The 20,730-nt window shown below is 37.6% G+C and overlaps 1 protein-coding gene across 50 annotated transcripts in view; it reads left to right on the top strand.

Annotated features, from left to right (window-relative positions):
• Positions 1 to 20,730, top strand: part of EPB41 (erythrocyte membrane protein band 4.1) — a 174,582-nt gene that overhangs the window by 112,070 nt on the left and 41,782 nt on the right. For 11 of the 50 annotated variants that reach the window (XM_070610447.1, XM_070610441.1, XM_070610474.1 and 8 more), the window contains exons 9-12: positions 3,097 to 3,249; positions 5,305 to 5,402; positions 7,816 to 7,988; positions 15,669 to 15,865. In XM_070610447.1, coding sequence (XP_070466548.1) covers positions 3,097 to 3,249; positions 5,305 to 5,402; positions 7,816 to 7,988; positions 15,669 to 15,865 — 621 coding nt within the window. Of the gene's footprint in view, positions 1 to 3,096; positions 3,250 to 5,304; positions 5,403 to 7,815; positions 7,989 to 15,668; positions 15,866 to 19,304; positions 19,362 to 19,526; positions 19,569 to 20,493; positions 20,557 to 20,730 lie in introns of all 50 variants that reach the window. The other 39 variants (XM_070610448.1, XM_070610442.1, XM_070610473.1 and 36 more) reach the window with 6 other exon arrangements.

The following is a 20,730-nucleotide window of genomic DNA, read 5'->3' as shown; positions in this document are numbered from 1 at the left end:
CACTTGGTAGGAATTTAGAAAAGGACATTCAAACATCTTGTGGATGATAGGACTTAAATGACCTTTCAGACTTTTCCCAACCTGAATACCTGATATCTGAAGTTTCTTCTCTATCTAGACTCTATTAATTCTGATAAAATTTCATTGTATGTTAGTGGTTTTTCTTAAGATGTTGCTCTGGATTGTTTTGGGCTGAGTACTGTAATTTCTATGAATCTCTAAAGTAGATGGTAGGAAGATCAGATCGGGTGTATTTCCAGAACTGAAATTGTTAGGTCTTGCTTCTCTATTTCTGCTGGAGGCTGGTGTCGATTCAGTAATTATCAGGAATGAATGAAGAAGTCAGGCAGCATGTTCCTTTCTCAAATGTTGTAAAGCAAATTGTTTCTCCAAAACATATAATTAAGAGAGCGATGTAACTGTACCCATAGGCTTTAAGAACTCAAGAGGGCATCTTCTGGGAAATTCTCAATTGTGCAGTCACTGAATTGGAGCTGTATGTAATTATTTCTCTGTTGTGCTTGTACATAACACATATAGGCACTAATATGTTTCTCTGTACTCATTTTGGGAAAAGTAGTAGTCTAGAAGCATTGAACTGAGTTTTGATTACTTATCTGAGTAAATAGTCATCTGTAGAGATTAACTCAGGTGAGACTTGTTCTCCTTGAATTATAGACATAGATGGTTAATGTTATATATTTAATTTTTAAAATTTCTTTAATAAAGAGGCATGTAAACATGGCTTTATTTTATCTTACTATTCCTTCTTGATTTGGGGGTATTTGTAATTTAATATACTTAACATCAGTAATTATAAGAATCTGAGATTCTCTCATACAGAGTTTATACAGGAATAGAGTCAAATTCTATACTTATCATGAATTTTGGAGGGATGACCACTTTATTATAGAAAAACAAGAATTATAATTGTGCGTGTACATTTGGTAGTATACAGAGCCCTAAGCCCTGGCCTCCAGGAAGTCATATGGTCTGCTGACTTAAACATAAAACCAGAGCTGCCGTAGTAATTGTTTGCTGGTTATGATAGTGATAGGTGTGAGTATTTTGGAACTGGAGACCAAAATGAGAACATGAATGTTTACCCTAGAATTTTCATATACAGATGGGCATGGTAAAAGTAGATTAGCGTCTCTCTTTGGATTATTAAGGAAAGCCTTTTCAGAGGATGCAAAGGCTCAGTTTTAGGAGGACTGTGGTAAAGATAGATGAGGTACAAGCCCGGCGACGTTTTATAGTGGCTTCAAGGGGTGGCGGTGGTGGTAGCGGTTGTATTGCTCCTTATAGCGGTTGGTGCCTTCAGTGGCTTAGATATGTGGATGTCCGTGTTTCTTGGACAAGAGAAAAGCAGATATTCCCTCAGAGTCACTAATAATGAAGTGATTGATAGTAATGGTTACAGGTTTAAGCCTAATGTATGTTGTTGCTAAAATACCTTGAAATTCTTTAATTTATCAAGCTACATAAATCAAGATTTTTGTAAATCAGAGGCAAAGGATTTACTGATATTTGCCATAATAAGTTATGAATAATAATATGAGTAGGTAACAAACTCAATGTAAACACTTACAGAGCATGTTGTTGATAATAGATGGTATTTGGGGTGATATAGAAATGATTAAGATGCAGTTTCCACCCACAAGGACTGAATTGCAGTTTTTTTCTAGTTGTTTTCCTGATTATAAAGGTGATATAAATATATATATATATATATATATATATGGATATTATCCACACATATTTGTATGTGCCTAGAAAATAGGATAATCTAGAAATTATCAAATTATTACTGGTTACTGTTAAGAGGTGTGGGGGGAGGAGAAAGAATTTTACTCTTTTTTTATATCCTTGCTGTATTGTTGGAATTTTTTACATATATATTAGTTTTGTGATATTTAAATTTTTTTTAAAAAGATAATACATGTTTATTATAATTTGAAAATGTAGAAAACTAAAATGAAAAATTACTTGGGGCTGGCCTGGTGGTGTAGTGGTTAAGTTTGTGCACTCTGCTTTGGTGCCCTGGTGTTTGTGGGTTCAGATCCTGGGCACGGACCTACATACCACTCGTCATGCCATGATGTGGCAGCGTCCCACATACAAAATAGAGGAAGATTGGCACAGATGTTAGCTCAGCAACAATCTTCCTCAAGCAAAAAGAGGAAGTTGGCAACAGATGTTAACTTGGCAACAATCTTCCTCACCAAAACAAAATTGCTCATAATTATGCCACCTAAAGAATGCCATTATTAACATTTTGGTATACTAATCTTTTATGTATTTTTTATATTGCTGGGATTAAGTTGTATATGCAATTTTATCCTGCTTTATTTTTTTTTTATTTTTTATTTTTTTTAAAGATTTTATTTTTTCCTTTTTCTCCCCAAAGACCCCCCGGTACATAGTTGTGTATTCTTCGTTGTGGGTTCTTCTAGTTGTGGCATGTGGGACGCTGCCTCAGCGCGGTCTGATGAGCAGTGCCATGTCCGCGCCCAGGATTCGAACTAACGAAACACTGGGCCGCCTGCAGCGGAGCGCGCGAACTTAACCACTCGGCCACGGGGCCAGCCCCTATCCTGCTTTATTTTATTTAATATTACAACACAATTATTTTCCCATTTATCTCCCAAATTCTTTATAACTATTTTAATGGTCACATTGTATTTCACCATATGAATGGACAAAGATTTAATGCTAATGCTTAGATACTTAGGTTATATCCAGTTTTTCACTCTTATAGCACTCGGAACATTTTCATGTATAAAGCTTTTTCTGAGATTTGAATTGTTTCCTTGGAATAGATTACAGAAATAGAATTACTGAGTCTGATTTGGACGTTTTTAAGACATTCGTGATAGGTAATAGCATTGATTTTTTTTAAATGTTGTGTAGTAAGAACATTTTTACGTAGACTGAATAGTCCCGTGGGTTATAATTGTTAGGGTAAGCTTTATTTTTCATTGTGTGTTCTGTAAGTGCTTTTTGGCTGTTGATATCTTCAGATTATGTAATAATAGTTGACAGTGTGGTGAGTACTTTGTTCAAGACTGAAATGCTAACACTTTCCTTTTTCAGGACTTGGAGGGGGTGGATATCATCCTGGGCGTCTGCTCTAGTGGCCTTCTGGTTTACAAAGATAAGCTGAGAATTAACCGCTTTCCTTGGCCCAAAGTGCTGAAGATTTCTTACAAACGTAGCAGCTTTTTCATCAAGATTCGGCCTGGAGAGGTACAGGATTGAGTTTCTTTCCCCTTGGATCAAATACAGACCATATCTAAAACATCTCTTCCTTTCTGTTTCCTTGTTAATCATCTAAGAGGTCTCTCTGTAGCTAATTATTCAGGAGCTGATAGTTCTGTTTTCTAAATGAATCAGTCTTGTGATTGCTTCTTCTATTCCTTACTACTGGTCTTCTGGACAGTTTTTTTTAGGTAAGTAAAAATATAATGACCAAAAGTGAAAATTGGATTGATAAACTTGTTCTTATTGACTTCAGGTAAAATCTTGATGGAAAAATATTTTTAAATTAAATAGCACAAGATTTTTAAATTGTGGGGTTGGATTACTCATGTTTTGCACCACCAATTTTTTACCTAATATAATTAAAATTTATTTGTATGTGTAACTTCTAGTAGTTACTGAGAATGTGTCCTAAGGTCAACTTCTAGATTTTTAATAAGGTTGGATGTTCAACTTTGTACCAGATAACTCAGTGATTAGTTGGTGGTCAAGTTTCAGGATGTACTAATGCTAGCCAAATTTAACTGGTATATTCAAGAGCTGTTATGGCACAGTGTAAAATTAAATAGGAATTAAATTTCAAAAAAAAGTATTCTAGCACCTACTCTGCCATCTACTAAGCAGAAGAGCCTGGACAAATCTAAGCTCAGCTTCCTTATCATTCGAGTGAGGTAACACCTCCTCTGTCATCACTGATTTGAAGATTAAATGAGATGACAGCTGTGAAAGCTCTGAATAAGAAAGCACCACGCTAAAGGGAAGTGGCTTTTTTGTGTATATATCACCATCTGCTGGTGAAAAATGGCTTGTTATCTGAGCATGCAAATACTGGATGTGCAGCCTTAAAAATCTTGGATAAGGATTATCAATGAAGCATTTATTTATTTACCTGTGCCGAGCTCAGAGCAATCGGTCTTCCCTCAGAGTTTCAAATCCAAGAGTCATTCAGCCAACAAATGTTTATTGAGGGCTTTCTCTGTGCAGGGCACCATTCTAGGGGCTAGGAGTATAACAGTGAAGAAAAGAGGCCATCACTCAACAATCTTACGTTTTAATGTAGGAAGGCCAAAAAGATATATATATATGCAAATATTAATAAATATGATAATGGGAAGTCCTTGGTTTCTTTAAATGTCAGCTATATAATATATACTAAAAATGCAGAATTCCTATTTAAAAAAGCAGTCAGGAATAACAGGATTTTGAGGTGTGTAGTTTTCTGACTACGGCAGATGATTTAGAAGTAGCATGATGTAGTGGAAACTGAAATTCTGGTTCTGCCACTTAATAGCTGTGAGACTGAGCACTTAACTTCTCTGACCTCAGTTTCTTCATCTGTAAAAAATATAGATGATAACTGTCAATCATAGTATTATTGGCAATAATAGGCACTAGAAATAAATGTCAGTTTCCTTTCCGTCTTATAAAATGTACGTAAGACAGAAACAGAGAGGCAAGAGACTGGCAGCACGGTGTTCCCAGCAGCCCTGGCAGGATGTAGTTTGCTTCAGTCAAAGAGGTATATAGATAAGTTAGTGATCAATCAAAGAAAAAAATGAAAATACATTTAATAATTCAAGAATCTGGTTTGAGCCCAAACCTTTAGTTCCTAATACTAAAAATGATTGCATAATAATATTGATTGGTGGGAAGAATCGTCTGCTATCCCATTCCCTGATCACTGAGTAGTCTAGTGTCGCAAATGCAGAGAGTGACTAAGGAAGAGAAGTGTCTGGACAATCAAAAGGTGACTTAATTGTGGCTCAGAAAAATGTACAGTGTGTGTGTGTGTTTCTGAATAAAATAAGACACATAAATAATATAAGATGCATTCCCTGGCTTCCTTGTTGTGGAAAAAGCCATCTTCAGTGAGTAAATTTCTTTTGATAAGTGGGAAGAAATTTCAAATGATATTTTATGTGCTTAAACTAGTAACATTCTTTTTATTCACAATGGCTCCTTCTATAGCACCATATTTCGGTGGTACTGTATCACTGTAGTTGAATAATACTTCACGTCCCATGTTTATTTGTGTTTTTATAGCAAGAACAGTATGAAAGTACCATCGGATTCAAACTTCCCAGTTACCGAGCAGCTAAGAAACTATGGAAAGTCTGTGTAGAGCATCACACATTTTTCAGGTATTGTTCTCACTTAAGTATTTTTCAAGGACAAATTAGTTATGCATGTTTCTATTTTAAGGCTGTTATTGAAGTTCTCTTCTTTGTATGGCTGACAGTCTTTTATTTAGCTCAGGTGAGATCATCTTAAGCAAGACACAGTGAATCTGGTTCTCCTCTTTTGGGTTGAAAAACGTGCCTCAACATTCCCAGAGCACCTTTCTGTGTACGGTAGAAGGAAGAGAGGCAGGAGGAATAGGAACCTGTGTTTCCTAGGGGCTCTGTGATTGCCCTACCTGGAGCTAAAATCAGTCCTACAAGGAGGGGGATCCCTGACTTACCTCCACGTGGAATTTCGCTAAGCAGTGCTTAGCAACTTTCGCTGGGGCTTTTATGCTGGAAGTTAAAGATATGAAGCTGGTTGTCATCGTGGCTCTGATCAACCCCAGAAGGGGAGCACAGAGGACCATTTTTGATGCCCAGTTGTATCAGATGATCAGAAAACAAAAGAAAGTTTCATTTCCTCTGCCTTTCAGAAGGCCACCTTATTAACCCCTTGTATTCACTTACCAAGCATTTTCTGTGTTCTCACTCTTTGTGTAGGCACTGTACTAGGCTTTGGGACTCTACCCCAAGATAGTTCTAATCCCTGTCCTGAGGGAACGTACAGTCTCACAGAGAAGGCAGACCTTAGATAAGTGATTACTCGTATTAAAAGGAGAGCCAGCTAGTTATTGTTGACTTGCCTTTTTAAGAAAATGTCTTTATGGGTGGCACAGTGGTTAAGGTCACATGTTCAGCTTCCACGGCCCGGGATTCGCCGGTTCTGATCTCGGGTGCGGACATGGCACCACTTAGCAAGCCAGGCTGTGGCAGGCGTCCCACATATAAAGTAGGGGAAGATGGGCACGGATGTTAGCTCAGGGCCAGTCTTCCTCAGCAAAAAGAGGAGGATTGGCAGCAGATGTTAGTTCAGGGCTAATCTTCCTCAAAAAAAAGACAATGTATTTATTATAGAAAATTGCATACATAGCAACAGTAAAGACTAGTATGATGAATCCCCCTTGTACCTATCACCCAGCTTCAATAATTATCACCCCAAGGCCAATCTTGTTTCATCTGTATCCCCACCCACTCCTTCCCACTACTTCCTAGTTTATTTTGAAGCAAATCCCAGACCTCATGTCATGTCATTCATAAATAAACTTGACTCGTTATGAGTGGCTCTCAAGAGAGAGAACCATAGTATCTTTTCCTTCTATTCGTATTTTCGTGTCATACTTAGCACTATAGCACAGTGAACAGGAAGACATGTCAGGGAAGATAACATTTCAATTCTTATTTCAAAATAAAACATGAGGGTACACTTTATACTCAATTAAAGAATCTTAATTATTGGCATTAAGATAATTTTTTATGCTTTCATCATCCTCTTCCTTAAAATTAAACCAAGAAAATCAGGTTTTAAAAATGGGTAAGGAAGAGTGAAAAAGAGTTTTTTTGAGTATTTAATCTCTATGGTATAGATTTCACCTACAGCCAATGTATTTCCTTGTAGGATAGCATATTTAAATCCATTGCATCAAAATAAGAGGATATATTAACATGTAATACTTCATTACATAAAAGAAAGTAAATATTTGCTGAATTAAAATAAACCATCCCAGAGGGAAAAATGCTCTCTTTTTGGTAGCGTTTGATGTAGCAATTTATGTATTTATTCAGCAAACGTTTATTGAGTGCCAAATTCATGCCAGGCGCTGTGCCAGAAGCAGAAACACAAAGATGAATAAGTCATAGTCTTTATCGTTTACCCTTAGAGAGTCTTGTAGTAGAGACCAGCGCATAAATAGTTTCAATTCAGTGTAGTCAATGCTGTGACAAAAGGGAGTACAGGGTACTGCATAGAAAAAAGATGGGGTCCCTAACTGAGTTGAAAATACACCAAATAACCTATTAAATAGGTTCCCAGGCCTTAATTGAGTTGGAGTGCATTTGACAAAATTATTATTTTAGTAGAGAGGAAAAGAACTCTGGGCTTGGACTCTGTTACTGCCCAGCCTCTTAACAGTTATGTGATCTTAAGCAAGTAACTTCTTTTTTGAGGTTCAGTGTCCTGTATCTATAAAATGGTGGAAATATCACAGGGATGTAGTGAAAATATTACAGTGCTATAAAAGCATTTTGAAAACCATAAGGCCCTATCTATAGAGATGTAAGATATTAATATAGGTCACATGTAAATTATACATGTTGCTTTGAGAAATGACATAAATTAAAATAATGATCACTTGACTGGAAATCTGCTTTAGTAACAATAAGGAAACTATAAGAATTGTGAAACATTTTTTAGTTCTTTGTTTTTAATCTCATGGTCTCGTTAGAGTGAGATAATATATATAATATCTGATTATTATATATTTTTTTCTCCTAGGCTGACATCTACAGACACCATTCCTAAAAGCAAATTTCTTGCACTGGGATCCAAATTTCGATACAGTGGCCGAACTCAGGCTCAAACCAGGCAAGCTAGTGCTCTGATTGACAGGCCTGCCCCACACTTTGAGCGTACAGCAAGCAAACGGGCATCCCGGAGCCTTGATGGAGGTTTGTATTGAATATTGATTTCTTGTGATCCTAACTCTTTAGAAAGAGATAAAGGAAGTATGCTTTTCTATAAGAGAGCCAAATGAAACAATCTCAGTGTTAAAATGAAATGGGTCTTCCTAATTGTCTAATTTAGTGGAATCATCTTAAGGAAAGAAGAACTGAGGTTCAGAGAGAGCAGTAACTAGATCAAGGCTGATGATGTTTAGCACAATAGTTAGTACTTAATAAGTGACCCCAAAGTATTAGCTATCATTAAGATACTGTTAAATATTCTGACTACAGCCTTATTACTTTGTTTTGTATCATCCAGAACCATGCTGCCATATTTTGTTTAGTTGCGTCACAAGGGCGTATGTCAGAAATACCTAGCTCAGTGGAAGAGTCAGAAATAGATCCACCACACTTGGAAAAGGGATTATTGAAGCAGTGGGGCTTTTGTGCTTCCATACTGCGAGTCGTGCTGCTTTCTTTCTGGTGTGTCTCTACTGTCCTGGGTTAGACGGGGCTGTTTCCGTAATAACAGTACAAGGCAGATTGCAGACTTTTGTTTTATTTAGTCTTCATGACAACACTAGGAATTAGGCTCAGAGACTAAATAGCTTTTCCTAAGATATGATAACTGGTAAGTGGATTGGAGTACAGGTTGGTTTAACTCCAAAACTCATGTTCTTTCAGAGACTTACTCACTTATTATTTGGTTCAGCAATTTATTTGACACTTGCTTTGTGTCGGGTGTTGTTCTAGTCACTGGAGATACAGCCCTGAACATACCACCATGGTCCCTGCCATCACAGGGCTTACAGTCTATGCGTGGAAACAGAAAACAAAAGAAAACAATTTCAGATAGTGGTAAGTGCTGTGAAGAACATACAACAGAGTAACGGGATAGAGAGTGTCTGGGGATGGCGGAGATTGGGGAGCTCTTTCAGATTGAGTGGTCCAGCCTAAATTTAGAAGGTTCCTTTGAGGAGCTTTATTTGAACTGAGATCTGAATTATGAGAAAGTCCCAGCCATCCCAAAATCTGGAGGAAGAGCATTTTCAAAGAGGGAATAGCAAGTGCAAAGACCTACAAGTAGGAATGAGCTTGGCATGTGTCTAGTCAAAGCCGTCCCATAGAACTTTCTGTGCTGATGGAAATCTTCTATTTTGTGATGTCCAGTTTGGTAGTCAGTAGCCACGTGTGGCCATTACGAACTTGAAATGTGGTTACATAACTGAGGAACTAAATTTTAATTTTACTTTAAATAGCCACATGTGGCTAATAGCTTCCATACTGGACAGCACAAGTCTAGGTCCTAGTGAATAAAGGGGAGAAGAGTAAAAAATAAGTGAAGTCAGAGAAGCGGGCAGAGGCCAGGTTGTGTAAGGCCTTGTAGGCCACAGTAAAGAGTTTAGATTTTATTTTAATTGCAGGGGAAGGTATTAGAGGATGTGATATAATCTGGTTTCCATCTTTAAAAGATCACCCTGGCTGCTGGGTGACTGCTCCACTGAATGGGGAGTGAAGCACCAGCTTGGGAAAGTCTGTTGTGGGATCTGAGTAAGAGATCACGACAGCTTGGACTTGAGTATTGGCAATGAAGACAAGGAAAAGTGGTCAGGGATCTATTTTGGAAGTAGAGCTGACAGAATTACTCTAAACTGAATGTTGGAGATGGTAAGGAAAAGGAAAACAAAGTTTATTCCTAGGCTTGATTGAGCCGAGTTGGGGATATGGAAAATCAAGCCTTCTGTTTTGGGCATGTTAAGTTTGAGGTGTGACCGCTCAATCCTCATGTCTGCCGTCTTCATATAACACTATCAAGAGTTTCCTTCCTCGTCCAGTGAGTTACCCGACCTCCAGTTTACCTCAGTCTCGGACAGCTATTATTTTTATCCCCATTTTTCAGTGAGGAAACGAGATTGCAAAGTTTAAGCGACTTGTTCAAGATCTCACAGATAGTAAGTTGCAAAGCTAGGACAAAAACCTGGGTCTGTCTGATACCCTATCCCGTGGCTTTTTCCACTAAATGGAATCTCATCATTATATAGGTACAATGCCTGATGGAGCCTTTCTTTCTTTCTTTTTTTTTTTCCTCTGCTTTTTCTCTCCAAATCCCCCCAGTATTTAATTGTATATTTTTTTAGTTGTGGCACATGGGACACCGCCTCAACATCGCCTGATGAGCGGTGCCATGTCTGCGCCCAGGCTCCGAACCCTGGGCCATCAGAGCAGAGCGCACGAACTTAACCAGTCGGCCACGGGGCTGGCCCCAAGATCCTTTCTTTCTAATAACAAAAATAACCAAAGATTCAAGTGTTAACGAGCTTTGGTACCTTGAACAAATGAGAAAGCTTTATTTATAGAGACACTTACATTACTTACAGAAATCACATCTTGACAGTCTCTATTCCTCTAGCTGTAGAAACCTCCCAGTTCAAGACTTCTAAAAATCTTGATGTCTCTGCCTATTGACCATGTTCCTAGGAGGGGAAATCTCCAAAATTTCTCTTCAAAATGCTGTAGGAATGCTTGAGATTCCAGAGCTGAAGCATCTAAGACAACTCTAGAGGAAGAAGGGCTTTAGCGGCATCACCATTAGTGTCACAGGACCTGGGAAAAAGCTGGAAGTATTTTATTCCAGCCACCTAATTGTATAGAAGTAGATTGACTTTCAGTTGTTAAACCAACTGCATTTTTTGAATAAACTCACTTTGATCATAATATGTCCTTCTTATTATATCATAGGATTTTTACAACTATTTCCATAGGAGAGAGAGGCCTGTAATTTTCCTTTCTTGTAATGCTGTGGTCGGGTTTTGGTATCAAGTATATGCTGGCCTCATAAAATAAGTTGAGAAGGATTTCCTCTTTCTCTGCCCTCTGGAAGAGTGCATAAGATTGGTATTATTTCCTCTTAATGTTTGGAAGAATTCGCCAATAAAGCCATATGGTCCTAGAGATCTCTTTGTGGGAGGGTTCTTTACTTACAGATTCAATGCCTTTGTTGGATAAAGGAGTATTAACATGTTCTAGTTCTTGTTTCAGTTTTGGTAATTGTGTTTTTCTAGGAAATATCCATTCCATGTAAATTTTCAGCTTTATTGACATAAAGTTGGGTATCTTTTTAACATCTATAAGATCTATAGCAATTTCCCCATTTGTGTTCCTATATTGGTAAGTTGTGCCGCTTTTTTTCTTGGGCAGTCTTGCTACACGTTTATTAATCTTATCAATCTTTTCAAAGAACCAACTTTTGGTTTTGTTGTTTTTCCCTATTGTATATTTTTAAATTTAAACCAGCTAATATCTTTATTATTTTCTTTATGCTTTTATTGAACTGTTCTTTTTCTAATATCTTGAAATGGATACCCGTTGGTAATTGATTTATTTCTTACAACATGACCTTAGAATTTAAGTGACTTGCGTAAGGTCACATTGTTAGTCAGCGACAGAAGTGGAAGGAGAATCTAGGACTGTTCTCTCAGACCCGTGGTTTTTACTCTTCTCCATGATGACTTCTTTTTTTGCAGAAGAGGGTGAATAAAAGTATTAATAGTCAATATTCATTGAGTAGTTAGTATGTTCCAGGCACTGTTCTAAACATTTTACATATATTATCTTTTAAGTATCTGCATTGCATGCAAACTGAGTAGGATAAATTTTTTGTAGGATAAATTGTTTTATAGTTCTGTTTTCAAATGTCTTCTTTTTCTCTGTTATATTCTCAGTATAAGAATTGTAAACATGTCTATGGAAACTTTTTCTCTCCTTTTCCTAGGTATTTCTCCATTCTTCTTCTTCTTCTTCTTCTTCTTCTTTTTTTTTTTGCTGAGGAAGATTCACCCTGAACTAAGATCTGTTGCCAATCTTGCTCTCTTTTTGCTTGAAGAAGATTAGCCCTGAGCTAACATGTGTGGGAGTCTTCCTCTACTTTGTATGTGGGATGCCACCACAGCATGGCTGATGAGTGGTGTAGGTCCACACCTGGGCTATGAACCCACGAACCCATGAACCTGGGCTGCTGAAGTGGAGCGCACTGAACTTAACCCCTATGCCACAAGGCCGGCCCCTCCATTCTTCTTAATAAAGAGTCTTTTCCTTATTAAGCCCCCCCTTTTAAAAATTAATATAAGGCTGTAAGCTAGAGATAGTGTATTAGGGAAACTTTTGCAAGAATTGCTTTATAAGGGGCCTCACTTTAATGATGCAAATGAACATTCTCGTTCTCTTCTGTTATATCTGGTGCTCAGAGCATCTGCTTTACCAGCTGAGGAACTAAAACTGGTTCAGATCCCAGTTTATACAATAAAGTGGCAAGTCACAAGGATAGCTAATAATAATGAGAAGGATTTTTCAGCTTTTATTTTTGTTGCACTTTTTGCTTTTCAAACCATTTCCGTATATTCCTATTTAGTACCAACAACCTAGTGACCAAGAAGCATTTAGAAATTCTTGTTTTACTAGTGAGGAAACTGGGGCGCCAAAAAAATGATGTAACTTGCTAGATTCACACAACCAGGCAGTTCCTCTATTCGGTGAGTAGCAGTTGCAGTGGTTTTTGCCAGGGGAATGCTTCCATATCATCTCTGGAGCTTTAAAACAAAACGGATGCCCAAGACTCCCTCTTAGAGACCTCGTCTGTCTGTGGTGGACCCGAGCGTCAGCTGGGTTGGTTGGTTTGTTTTTCAGTATCCACAGATGATTCATGTGGGCCCTCTGATAATGGAACCACTGATCTATCACATACCTATTGTACCTGTACCACACTAGCAGAAATTGTGCTACTAAGTAAAAGACCTTGAACTAGAATTTGTCTCCTTTTACTCAATATGATGGTTTTGAGTTTTACTCTTTACTGCTCTACTATATAACTAAGATTCTGTTGTTTTCAGACAAGAGCAGTATAATCCTGGAGTTAATGGGTCCATAAGAGTATCACAACCAGCGCTTTTCTTTGTCTAGACCTTCAGAAATGGGAAATAATCGAATTTTTCAAGTTGAGTATTCTCTGTATATGTACCCAAATCTTGTAACAGCTAACAAATGGATTTATAAAACTGAAGAGCCAAAACATCTTAAAAAGTAATCACTACCCCCAGCACTGCGAATATACTCAAAAGCATTGAATTATACACTCTAAGTCGTTGAATTGTGTAGTAGGTGAATTATATCTCAATAAAGCTGTTTAAAAAAACAACCACCACGGTCACTACCATGATTCTCTGTTGTGATCCATAGTTTGTTGTCTTCTTATTGAGAAAAGGAAAGACATTTGCCTCTCTCCACAGCTCCCAGGTGACATCTTTCACTTGAATTACGTGTCAATGTGTGCATAATTAATTTTGCCCAACATACTCTTGAAATAATATTAACCCATAACATAAGAAATACAAGGACTTAGGTATGACATTAAAAGTTATTAATATTTAGGGTTTGTAAAGTATTTTTATATCTGTTGAGTGTGCCTTCCCCAACTATCCTTTAGAGTTAATATTTCCATGTTTTACAGATGATGAAATTTTTTTTGCCTGTTTCTATCCGCCGGTTTCCACACTCATACCTACTTTTCCACATGCACTACAGATTGCCAGGGCAGGAATGCTGAAGACATAAATCGTTGGCTTGCAATATTAGTAGTATTGGATTAAGACCAAATGCAAGTGGCAAAATAACACATGGTGAAAGCATGGGCTATGTTTCTGTGATGCCAGGCAGAGTTGAATTAATTCTTTGAGAGGAGGTGTGAATAGACATGTATAATGATACTTTTACACAACTGTGAACAAAATATTTTGTCACATTCCTGTGTTAGATTTGGTCTGCCGTCTGTCGTTCTTGCATTGACTGGCCTAGAGCACTCATGAGTAGCAGGCACTTGCAAGAGGCCACAGAGTTGTCATTGAAAGATAAAGTAGATTCTTGTGTTTCTGATGTTTTTCTTATGTATCCTCTGAGGAATGATTTCTTTCACTGAAGATCGTTACAGAGTAACAAGCGTTTCTTTCTTGGTGGTGGTGTGTATGAAGTAGTTGTGAATTTCAATTTTTTATCTCATTCATGGATTCTCATTCATGGATTTCCTTTGTTTTACCTAATCCTTACTGCTTTTTAATCTAAATTTATTCAGATAAATTAAATTCAGTGTACTCAGTTTAAGAAGGCAGGAAAGTGTGTCATAAAAATTGTGGAGAGGGGCCGGCCTGGTGGCATAGTAGTTAAGTTCGTGTGTTACGCTTTGGTGGCCCAGGGCTCACCGGTTCGGATCCCAGGTGTGGACCTACGTGCCACTTACCAAACCATGCTGAGGCAGACGACCCACATATAGAGTAGAGGAAGATGGGCATGGATGGTAGCTCAGTGCTAATCTTCCTCAGCAAAAAGAGGAGGATTGGTGGCAGATGTTAGCTCAGGGCTACTCTTCCTCAAAAAAAAAAGTAAAGAATTCTATGCAAAATAATTAAAATTAAAGTCTCAGTACATGAAAGGGTAATGATCTGTTATTAGAAATATTAAATCATGTGGAAACACATTGCATTCCTATACATACCAGATAAGTGAGGTTTTACTACAAAATGTATAGATGTTTTCATTTAGTCCCTGAAAGAATGAAGATAAAAATCACAAAAAGAGTATGAGTGATTGTTTTGAAGTAAGCCATCTGAAACTTAGGTGCCCAATAGTCCAAACCAAAACAGCTCTTAACTCCGTGACGACATCACACTTTTGCCATTAGCCTATATTGTGTGTTCTCTCTAAAACAGTCCATATATAGCTTTTTCCCTAAATCGAAGTTTCTAACCTCAGCAACCTTGGCCTGTACACACTAGATGCCAGTACCCCATCCCACTTCTCTTCCCGGTTATGACAACCAAAAAATGTCTCCAGAAATTGCCATATGTTCTGTGGGCGGCAAAATCACCCCTGCTTGAGAACCACTGCCCTAAATATATTAGAGAATAGGAGCTAGAATACAAATTGATAAGACTCTGGGAGAGGGTAGGACAGAACTCAAAAGGTGGTTGTTGGTTTTTTTAAGAACTAAAGACCAAAGGTTTTGAATTCATAGTATTTTAATCAAATGACTTATTGGAAAGGAAAGAGTCTGGTTCAAAGATTTGCCCTTAAACAAGCATCAGAAAGCGTACGTGTCTTGTCAGGAGATTCATTTATGAAGTTATTTTGTAACCATTCCAAGGAGGCTTCACAGAAAAAATCAAACTTAATTCTTTTTTTTAAAATATAGTTTTAGGTTCCTGAAATCACCTATAAATGAATGGATCTTTATTTCAAAAAGGCTTCATGGGAAAAATGAGATTTAATTGACCCTTCCTTTTTTCTCTGTAGACTACATTGCAGGTTCTTGAAACTAACAGATTACAAGGTTAAACAATCTTGCTAACTTAAATAAAATGAATTTTCAATTTCTTTTCTTATTTTGATGCCCCTCCTCCCTTATGGGATGTGATCGTCAGCACATTTAGCTTTTCTGTTGAAGATATTTTAGCTTTCTTATTGCCATCAGTTACTTGGCAGAGCACTAATGATTTATTTTTTGCCTTCTATGTGACAGCCCGCTGGACACTGTGAACACTCGCACGTGTCCTGGATTCACAGTTGGTTCGCTTGGTGACTTTGAAGTGGTACAGTGACCCTTGCCCTCACTTATTCTTCCCTTTCCCCTTTCTCGCATAGCAGCAGCTGTCGATTCAGCAGACCGAAGTCCCCGGCCCACCTCTGCGCCAGCCATTGCTCAAAGTCAGGTCACAGAAGGTGCACCTGTCAAAAAAGCAGGGGTTTCTAAAGCACAGAAGGAAACAGCGGAGGCTGAAGTGAAAGGAGAAGAAGTGCCACCTGAGCAGGCTGAGCCGGAGCCCACGGAAGTGCAGAAGGTGTGTCATGAGTCCAGATATGTAGCTAATTCACTTTCTCATTGAGAGGCGTTAACTCTTTGACCAGGGCGCTTTCAAAGCATTGGTTCTTGTAGAATCCTAACCAAGTTGTTTCTTCCTCGCTCTGAAAGAAGGAATCTCCCATGAACCTGTAAAATATTGTCCTAGAATTGTGTCATGAAGACTGTAGGCTATCCCAGAAGTTTTCAGGTGACACACGCCTTTACCCAACTTGTATCTGAAAAAATGAGGCTAATACAGCACACCAGCTCTGTGATCACCTACTTTTAAAAATAATTTTTACTCATCCAGGAGGAATCTCCACATTCCTTTTTAGCAATAAACTCTGCTGGTATGATTAAAATATAATTTGATTTCCTAAGATGAATATATGTGCAACATATTCAAAGAATATCCAAGTGTTACATAAAGCACATCTACGTGGTTGTTCAAATCTTAAATAGCGTTACAAAAAGGGGAAGATCTATTATGTAGGAGAGGTTATGCTGCTTAGTTGCTTACAGCTCTGAGTTGACTGTACCCACAGTCACTGAATGTTATTGGAAAATCACCGGTTTAGGGGCCAGCCCAGTGGCGCATTGGTTAAGTTCACACGTTCCGCTTTGGAGCCCGGGGTTTATCAGTTCGAATCCCGGGTGTGGACATGGCACCGCTTGGCACACCATGCTGTGGCAGGCATCCCACATATAAAGTAGAGGAAGACAGGCATGGATGTTAGCTCAGGGCCAGTCTTCCTCAGCAAAAAGAGGAGGATAGGCAGCAGATGTTAGCTCAGGGCTAATCTTCCTCAAAAAGAAAAGAAAAATCACCAATTTAATAAGCAGATTTCCCAGGGGTAAGAGTAACTGGACTGATCTTTTGTGTGTTGATAGGCTTTTTAAACACATTTAAGCAGTGATGGAGTTGAGGTATTAGTTCAGATTTATTGAAGCAAATACAAGTCTCACCGTTAACAACAGGAATTAATAGAAGCAGTTTTTATAAGAAAAATTACATTTTTATATGTCTGTTAAGAAATGTAAAACCAAATAAGACCTTATAAAGTGCTCTCACCTTGGCAGATGGATTAATCCTGTTCTTTGGAGCCAGTTCAATATCTAGTTTATCTAGAGCAGTGGCCAATCTGGCTCTGTTTTGACTGTATTAAAAAAAAAAAAACGGTTCAATGTGACATGCAGTTTTTACTGTCCTTTGAGACCAACTTGAGTCCAGAGAGAAGAAAAAATTGAGTAAATGGTGTTTGCATTTTTTGTACCTAGCCAAATGTGTATGACCTTGGCCAATAAGTGCAGTATCAACAGTGTCTTTTTAGTGTTAGACTACCTCAGTTTTTACCTGAGGGAAAACTCACCTGACAGGACTATCCCTCCATTTTTTATACTAACTGGAAAGTGCTGGATTAGTGGAGTTGGCAAGGCATCTTATTGAGTGGTTACGAGTCCTTTGGTTTTCTGCTAACTTACTTGTCCTTTTGCCCATAAGGCCAACACAAGTAAGTTCGAGGATAGGTTCCCTTTGCTTTTGGGACCTTGGCAGAGTGGAGAGATCACTTCCCGGTATATGCTCCCCATTTAAGTGCCAGTAGGGGATCTTCTTGCCAATTAATTCTGTATAAATGTATGTTTTGAGATACTTGTGTTGAGGTCAGACTGAGAGCCACCTCTAATAACCTTTTATTACTGTAATGGTAGTGACAGAATTAAGGGTGGCTGAGTTGATTTTATTTGTAGCAGTTAGAAAGTAATTATGGAATTTACCTGAACCCATATTTGTTATATAAAGCAACAGTAGTGATAAAGCAGCCTCGTAACTGTGTAAGTTTCATTTTCTAGCACTAATTTGGTCCCAAGTAGAGATAGTTTTATGGCGTCTTGAGTCATTCGAGCAACCTGTTTTTCAGGTGTGGAGATAGCTCCTCTCCCGCAGATACACCTTTATCTCATGTAATGTTCTCTGTAGCAGCGTACACAACGTGACTGTTGCTGCTGGCCTCCACTCTCAGACTGAAGTAGAGGCTCTCAGTTTCTTGCTGTTGGATTGCTAAGAACCCAAAGCAAAAAGTCATTATTCACTTAAACGAGTAATTTAAGCTTTACAGAATAATTAAAATCTATCATTTGCTAAGCATTCACAACTCTGTGAAGATATTATCTCCATTTTATCAATAAAAACCTTAAAACTTAAACTGAAATAACTTGCCAGTGGCCACACAGCAAGTATATGGGATTCAGAGTAGAAATGACCCAAACTGTTAATTGCCCCTGGTGGTTAATAGTGCTGTAGCTGGTTGTGCTTATGATTTGACGGTGTCACAAAGTTTGATGTTATCTTTGGTTTGGTTCTTTACATTCAGCTCTAGAGAGCACAGTGACATTGTACTCCGAGGTAATGCTGCCAACTGTGATGGAAAAGAATATGTCAAAACCACAGATTGAGGAGGTTCTGGAAAGACATTTATGATACAAAGTGATTGATTTGACCCTTAATAAAAACTTTGCTGCTTTTGAAATATCCATTGCTTGAGGCATTACTCATTCTGTTATGCTTCCTTTTAATAGTCTGCCTGGGATTTTTTTATTTATACTTACTCCATTTTGAATACATAAAATGACTATTACTACAGGTATTTCAAAGCTAGCCAGGAGAGCTTAGTTATTCTCTTCCTACTATTAAGGATGAATCTAGTCTGTTTACCAAACACATGAGCTCCAACTCCCTAGACAGAAGGTTACGGCGTGTTGAATGTTGCCCCTGAACCCTGTGTGTGCTTATTTATAAATCAACCTTGGAAGTAATTGCATGTGTCAGTAACAACTTGGATTGAGTTTATTTTGATGTTTTGTTGTCTAATAAACTCAAGAGTGAAACTGCCTCCTTAAATATCTTGATCAACTAACAAATTTTTTGTATTTATCTGCTTGGTGTCATATGTGGTTTATTATGTGTGTGCTTTAACTGTAAAGCCTTTCTTTTTGTTTCTAACTATCATGTATGTCAAACATTGATATCTTCACTTGTAAATTTGTTTTTAAATGTTATTTAAAGTACTTATAGATCATTTAAAAAAAGCAAAACAAAAACATATGGCTTACTTAAGCCTAAATAATTATTTTTAGTAGGTACTTTTTAATAAATAAGTATGAAAATGTTTTTTTCCATCAATAGAATAATTAATTTTCTTTTTTTGATCCTTCGGCTGTCCATATTACCTCTTCAGCCTTGAAAATGTGATGGTGAACTAACAGATTGCTGTTGAAAGTACTCCCCTTCCCTGTGATAGCCGCATAAGACTGCATTGTGATGATTACATACGGCTTATTTCACAACCAGCTTAAAGATGCAGCTTATCTGGAAACAAAGCTATTCATAGAAACCTACTAACCTAAAATGTTTTTACCACTTTATTTCTTAAATGTAGGTGGAAAAAACCCACATCGAGGTCACAGTACCCACCTCAAATGGTGACCAAACACAGGTTTGTGCCAACAGACCACTTGTTCTTTTTCCCCTCCCCTCCTCAATTTTTTCTCCTCCCCCACTCCCCTCTCCTTAAAAAAAATTATAAAATGAAGGTTCCAACAAACTTCAATGAGCCAATATTTTATCATTTTTCTTTCTTTTTTAAATAATGGCAAAACAGAAGCTTGCAGAAAAAACTGAAGATCTGATAAGAATGAGGAAGGTTAGCCATTTTTCCCTTTCACAAAATTACATCACCATCACCCATGCTGACCTTTACAGTGCATTAAAGAGACAGTGATCCATTCTGCCCATTGGTTTCTCTTAATCAAAGACTACTTTCAAGTAGCAGATATATATATATGTATATATGCATGTGTATATGCATATACACACATACATGTATACCAAAGAAATTATAATCCTATGCTATATATTGAAAAATGTCATTAAACTTTCCATTAGGAAAATATCTTTTTAAACGCCATGAAATAATTAGTGAAGGCCAAATCTATCCTTTTTGTTTAAACTTTATAAACAATATTTGACAATGGCACCATATTCTTGGAATCTTTGACAATGTTTTATATGTATTTGGCTGCTCTGCATCATTCTTCCCAACTATAGAGTGCCATGAATCAGTTCTTACTGAATAGATTACTGACTGATCATGTATAAAACCCTTAGATCTTTCTTCTGAAAGGTATTAGAGATATATATACTGCAGTATTACTATGTATGAAATATGTCCAAAAAGCTAAATAATGTTTTAAAACATTACTCCATGGAACATGGAGTTTCAGAGCTTCTTAAAGGCATGCATTTTAAGATAACCCTCAAACAGCTCAATCCCAAAAATGAGCATAAAACAGCTTGTTCTGAAAGAAGCCAATGGAGCCGGGAGCACTGTCTGTTTAAATAACATCATCACATTCTTCCGTTGTTCACGAACAACGTCATCCGTTTTCTAGTGGTAATCGTATTCTCTGTGTGTCCTTGTGGTTCTGTGACCGTTTTATGTTGGCATATGCTGCATTGTGGACGTTTAATTTTCTATTTTTTTTGGTTTGCCAATTTGCAGTTTTTCCCGCAAGAACAACACTTTAATTTTTTATGCTTTTCTGTTTTTCCCTCTTTCATTTTCACAGAAAAAGAGAGAGAGACTAGATGGTGAAAACATTTATATCAGACATAGCAATTTAATGTTGGAGGTTTGTATGAACTTGAAGCTTATTTCAGTTGGTTGCCTGTAACCTTCTGCATTCTTTGCTGATCCTCCTTTCTTCTTTCTATGCTGCGTTTGGTTTTGCATGCCATTGCATGGGAGAATTTAGGTTTAAAATGCTTTTGCACGTTGGTAAACATGAAGATACGCAACCATCTCT

Source organism: Equus przewalskii, chromosome 2, assembly GCF_037783145.1.
Source record: "Equus przewalskii isolate Varuska chromosome 2, EquPr2, whole genome shotgun sequence".
Lineage (NCBI taxonomy): Eukaryota > Metazoa > Chordata > Mammalia > Perissodactyla > Equidae > Equus > Equus przewalskii.
This window is presented reverse-complemented; position numbering and strand designations above follow the sequence as displayed.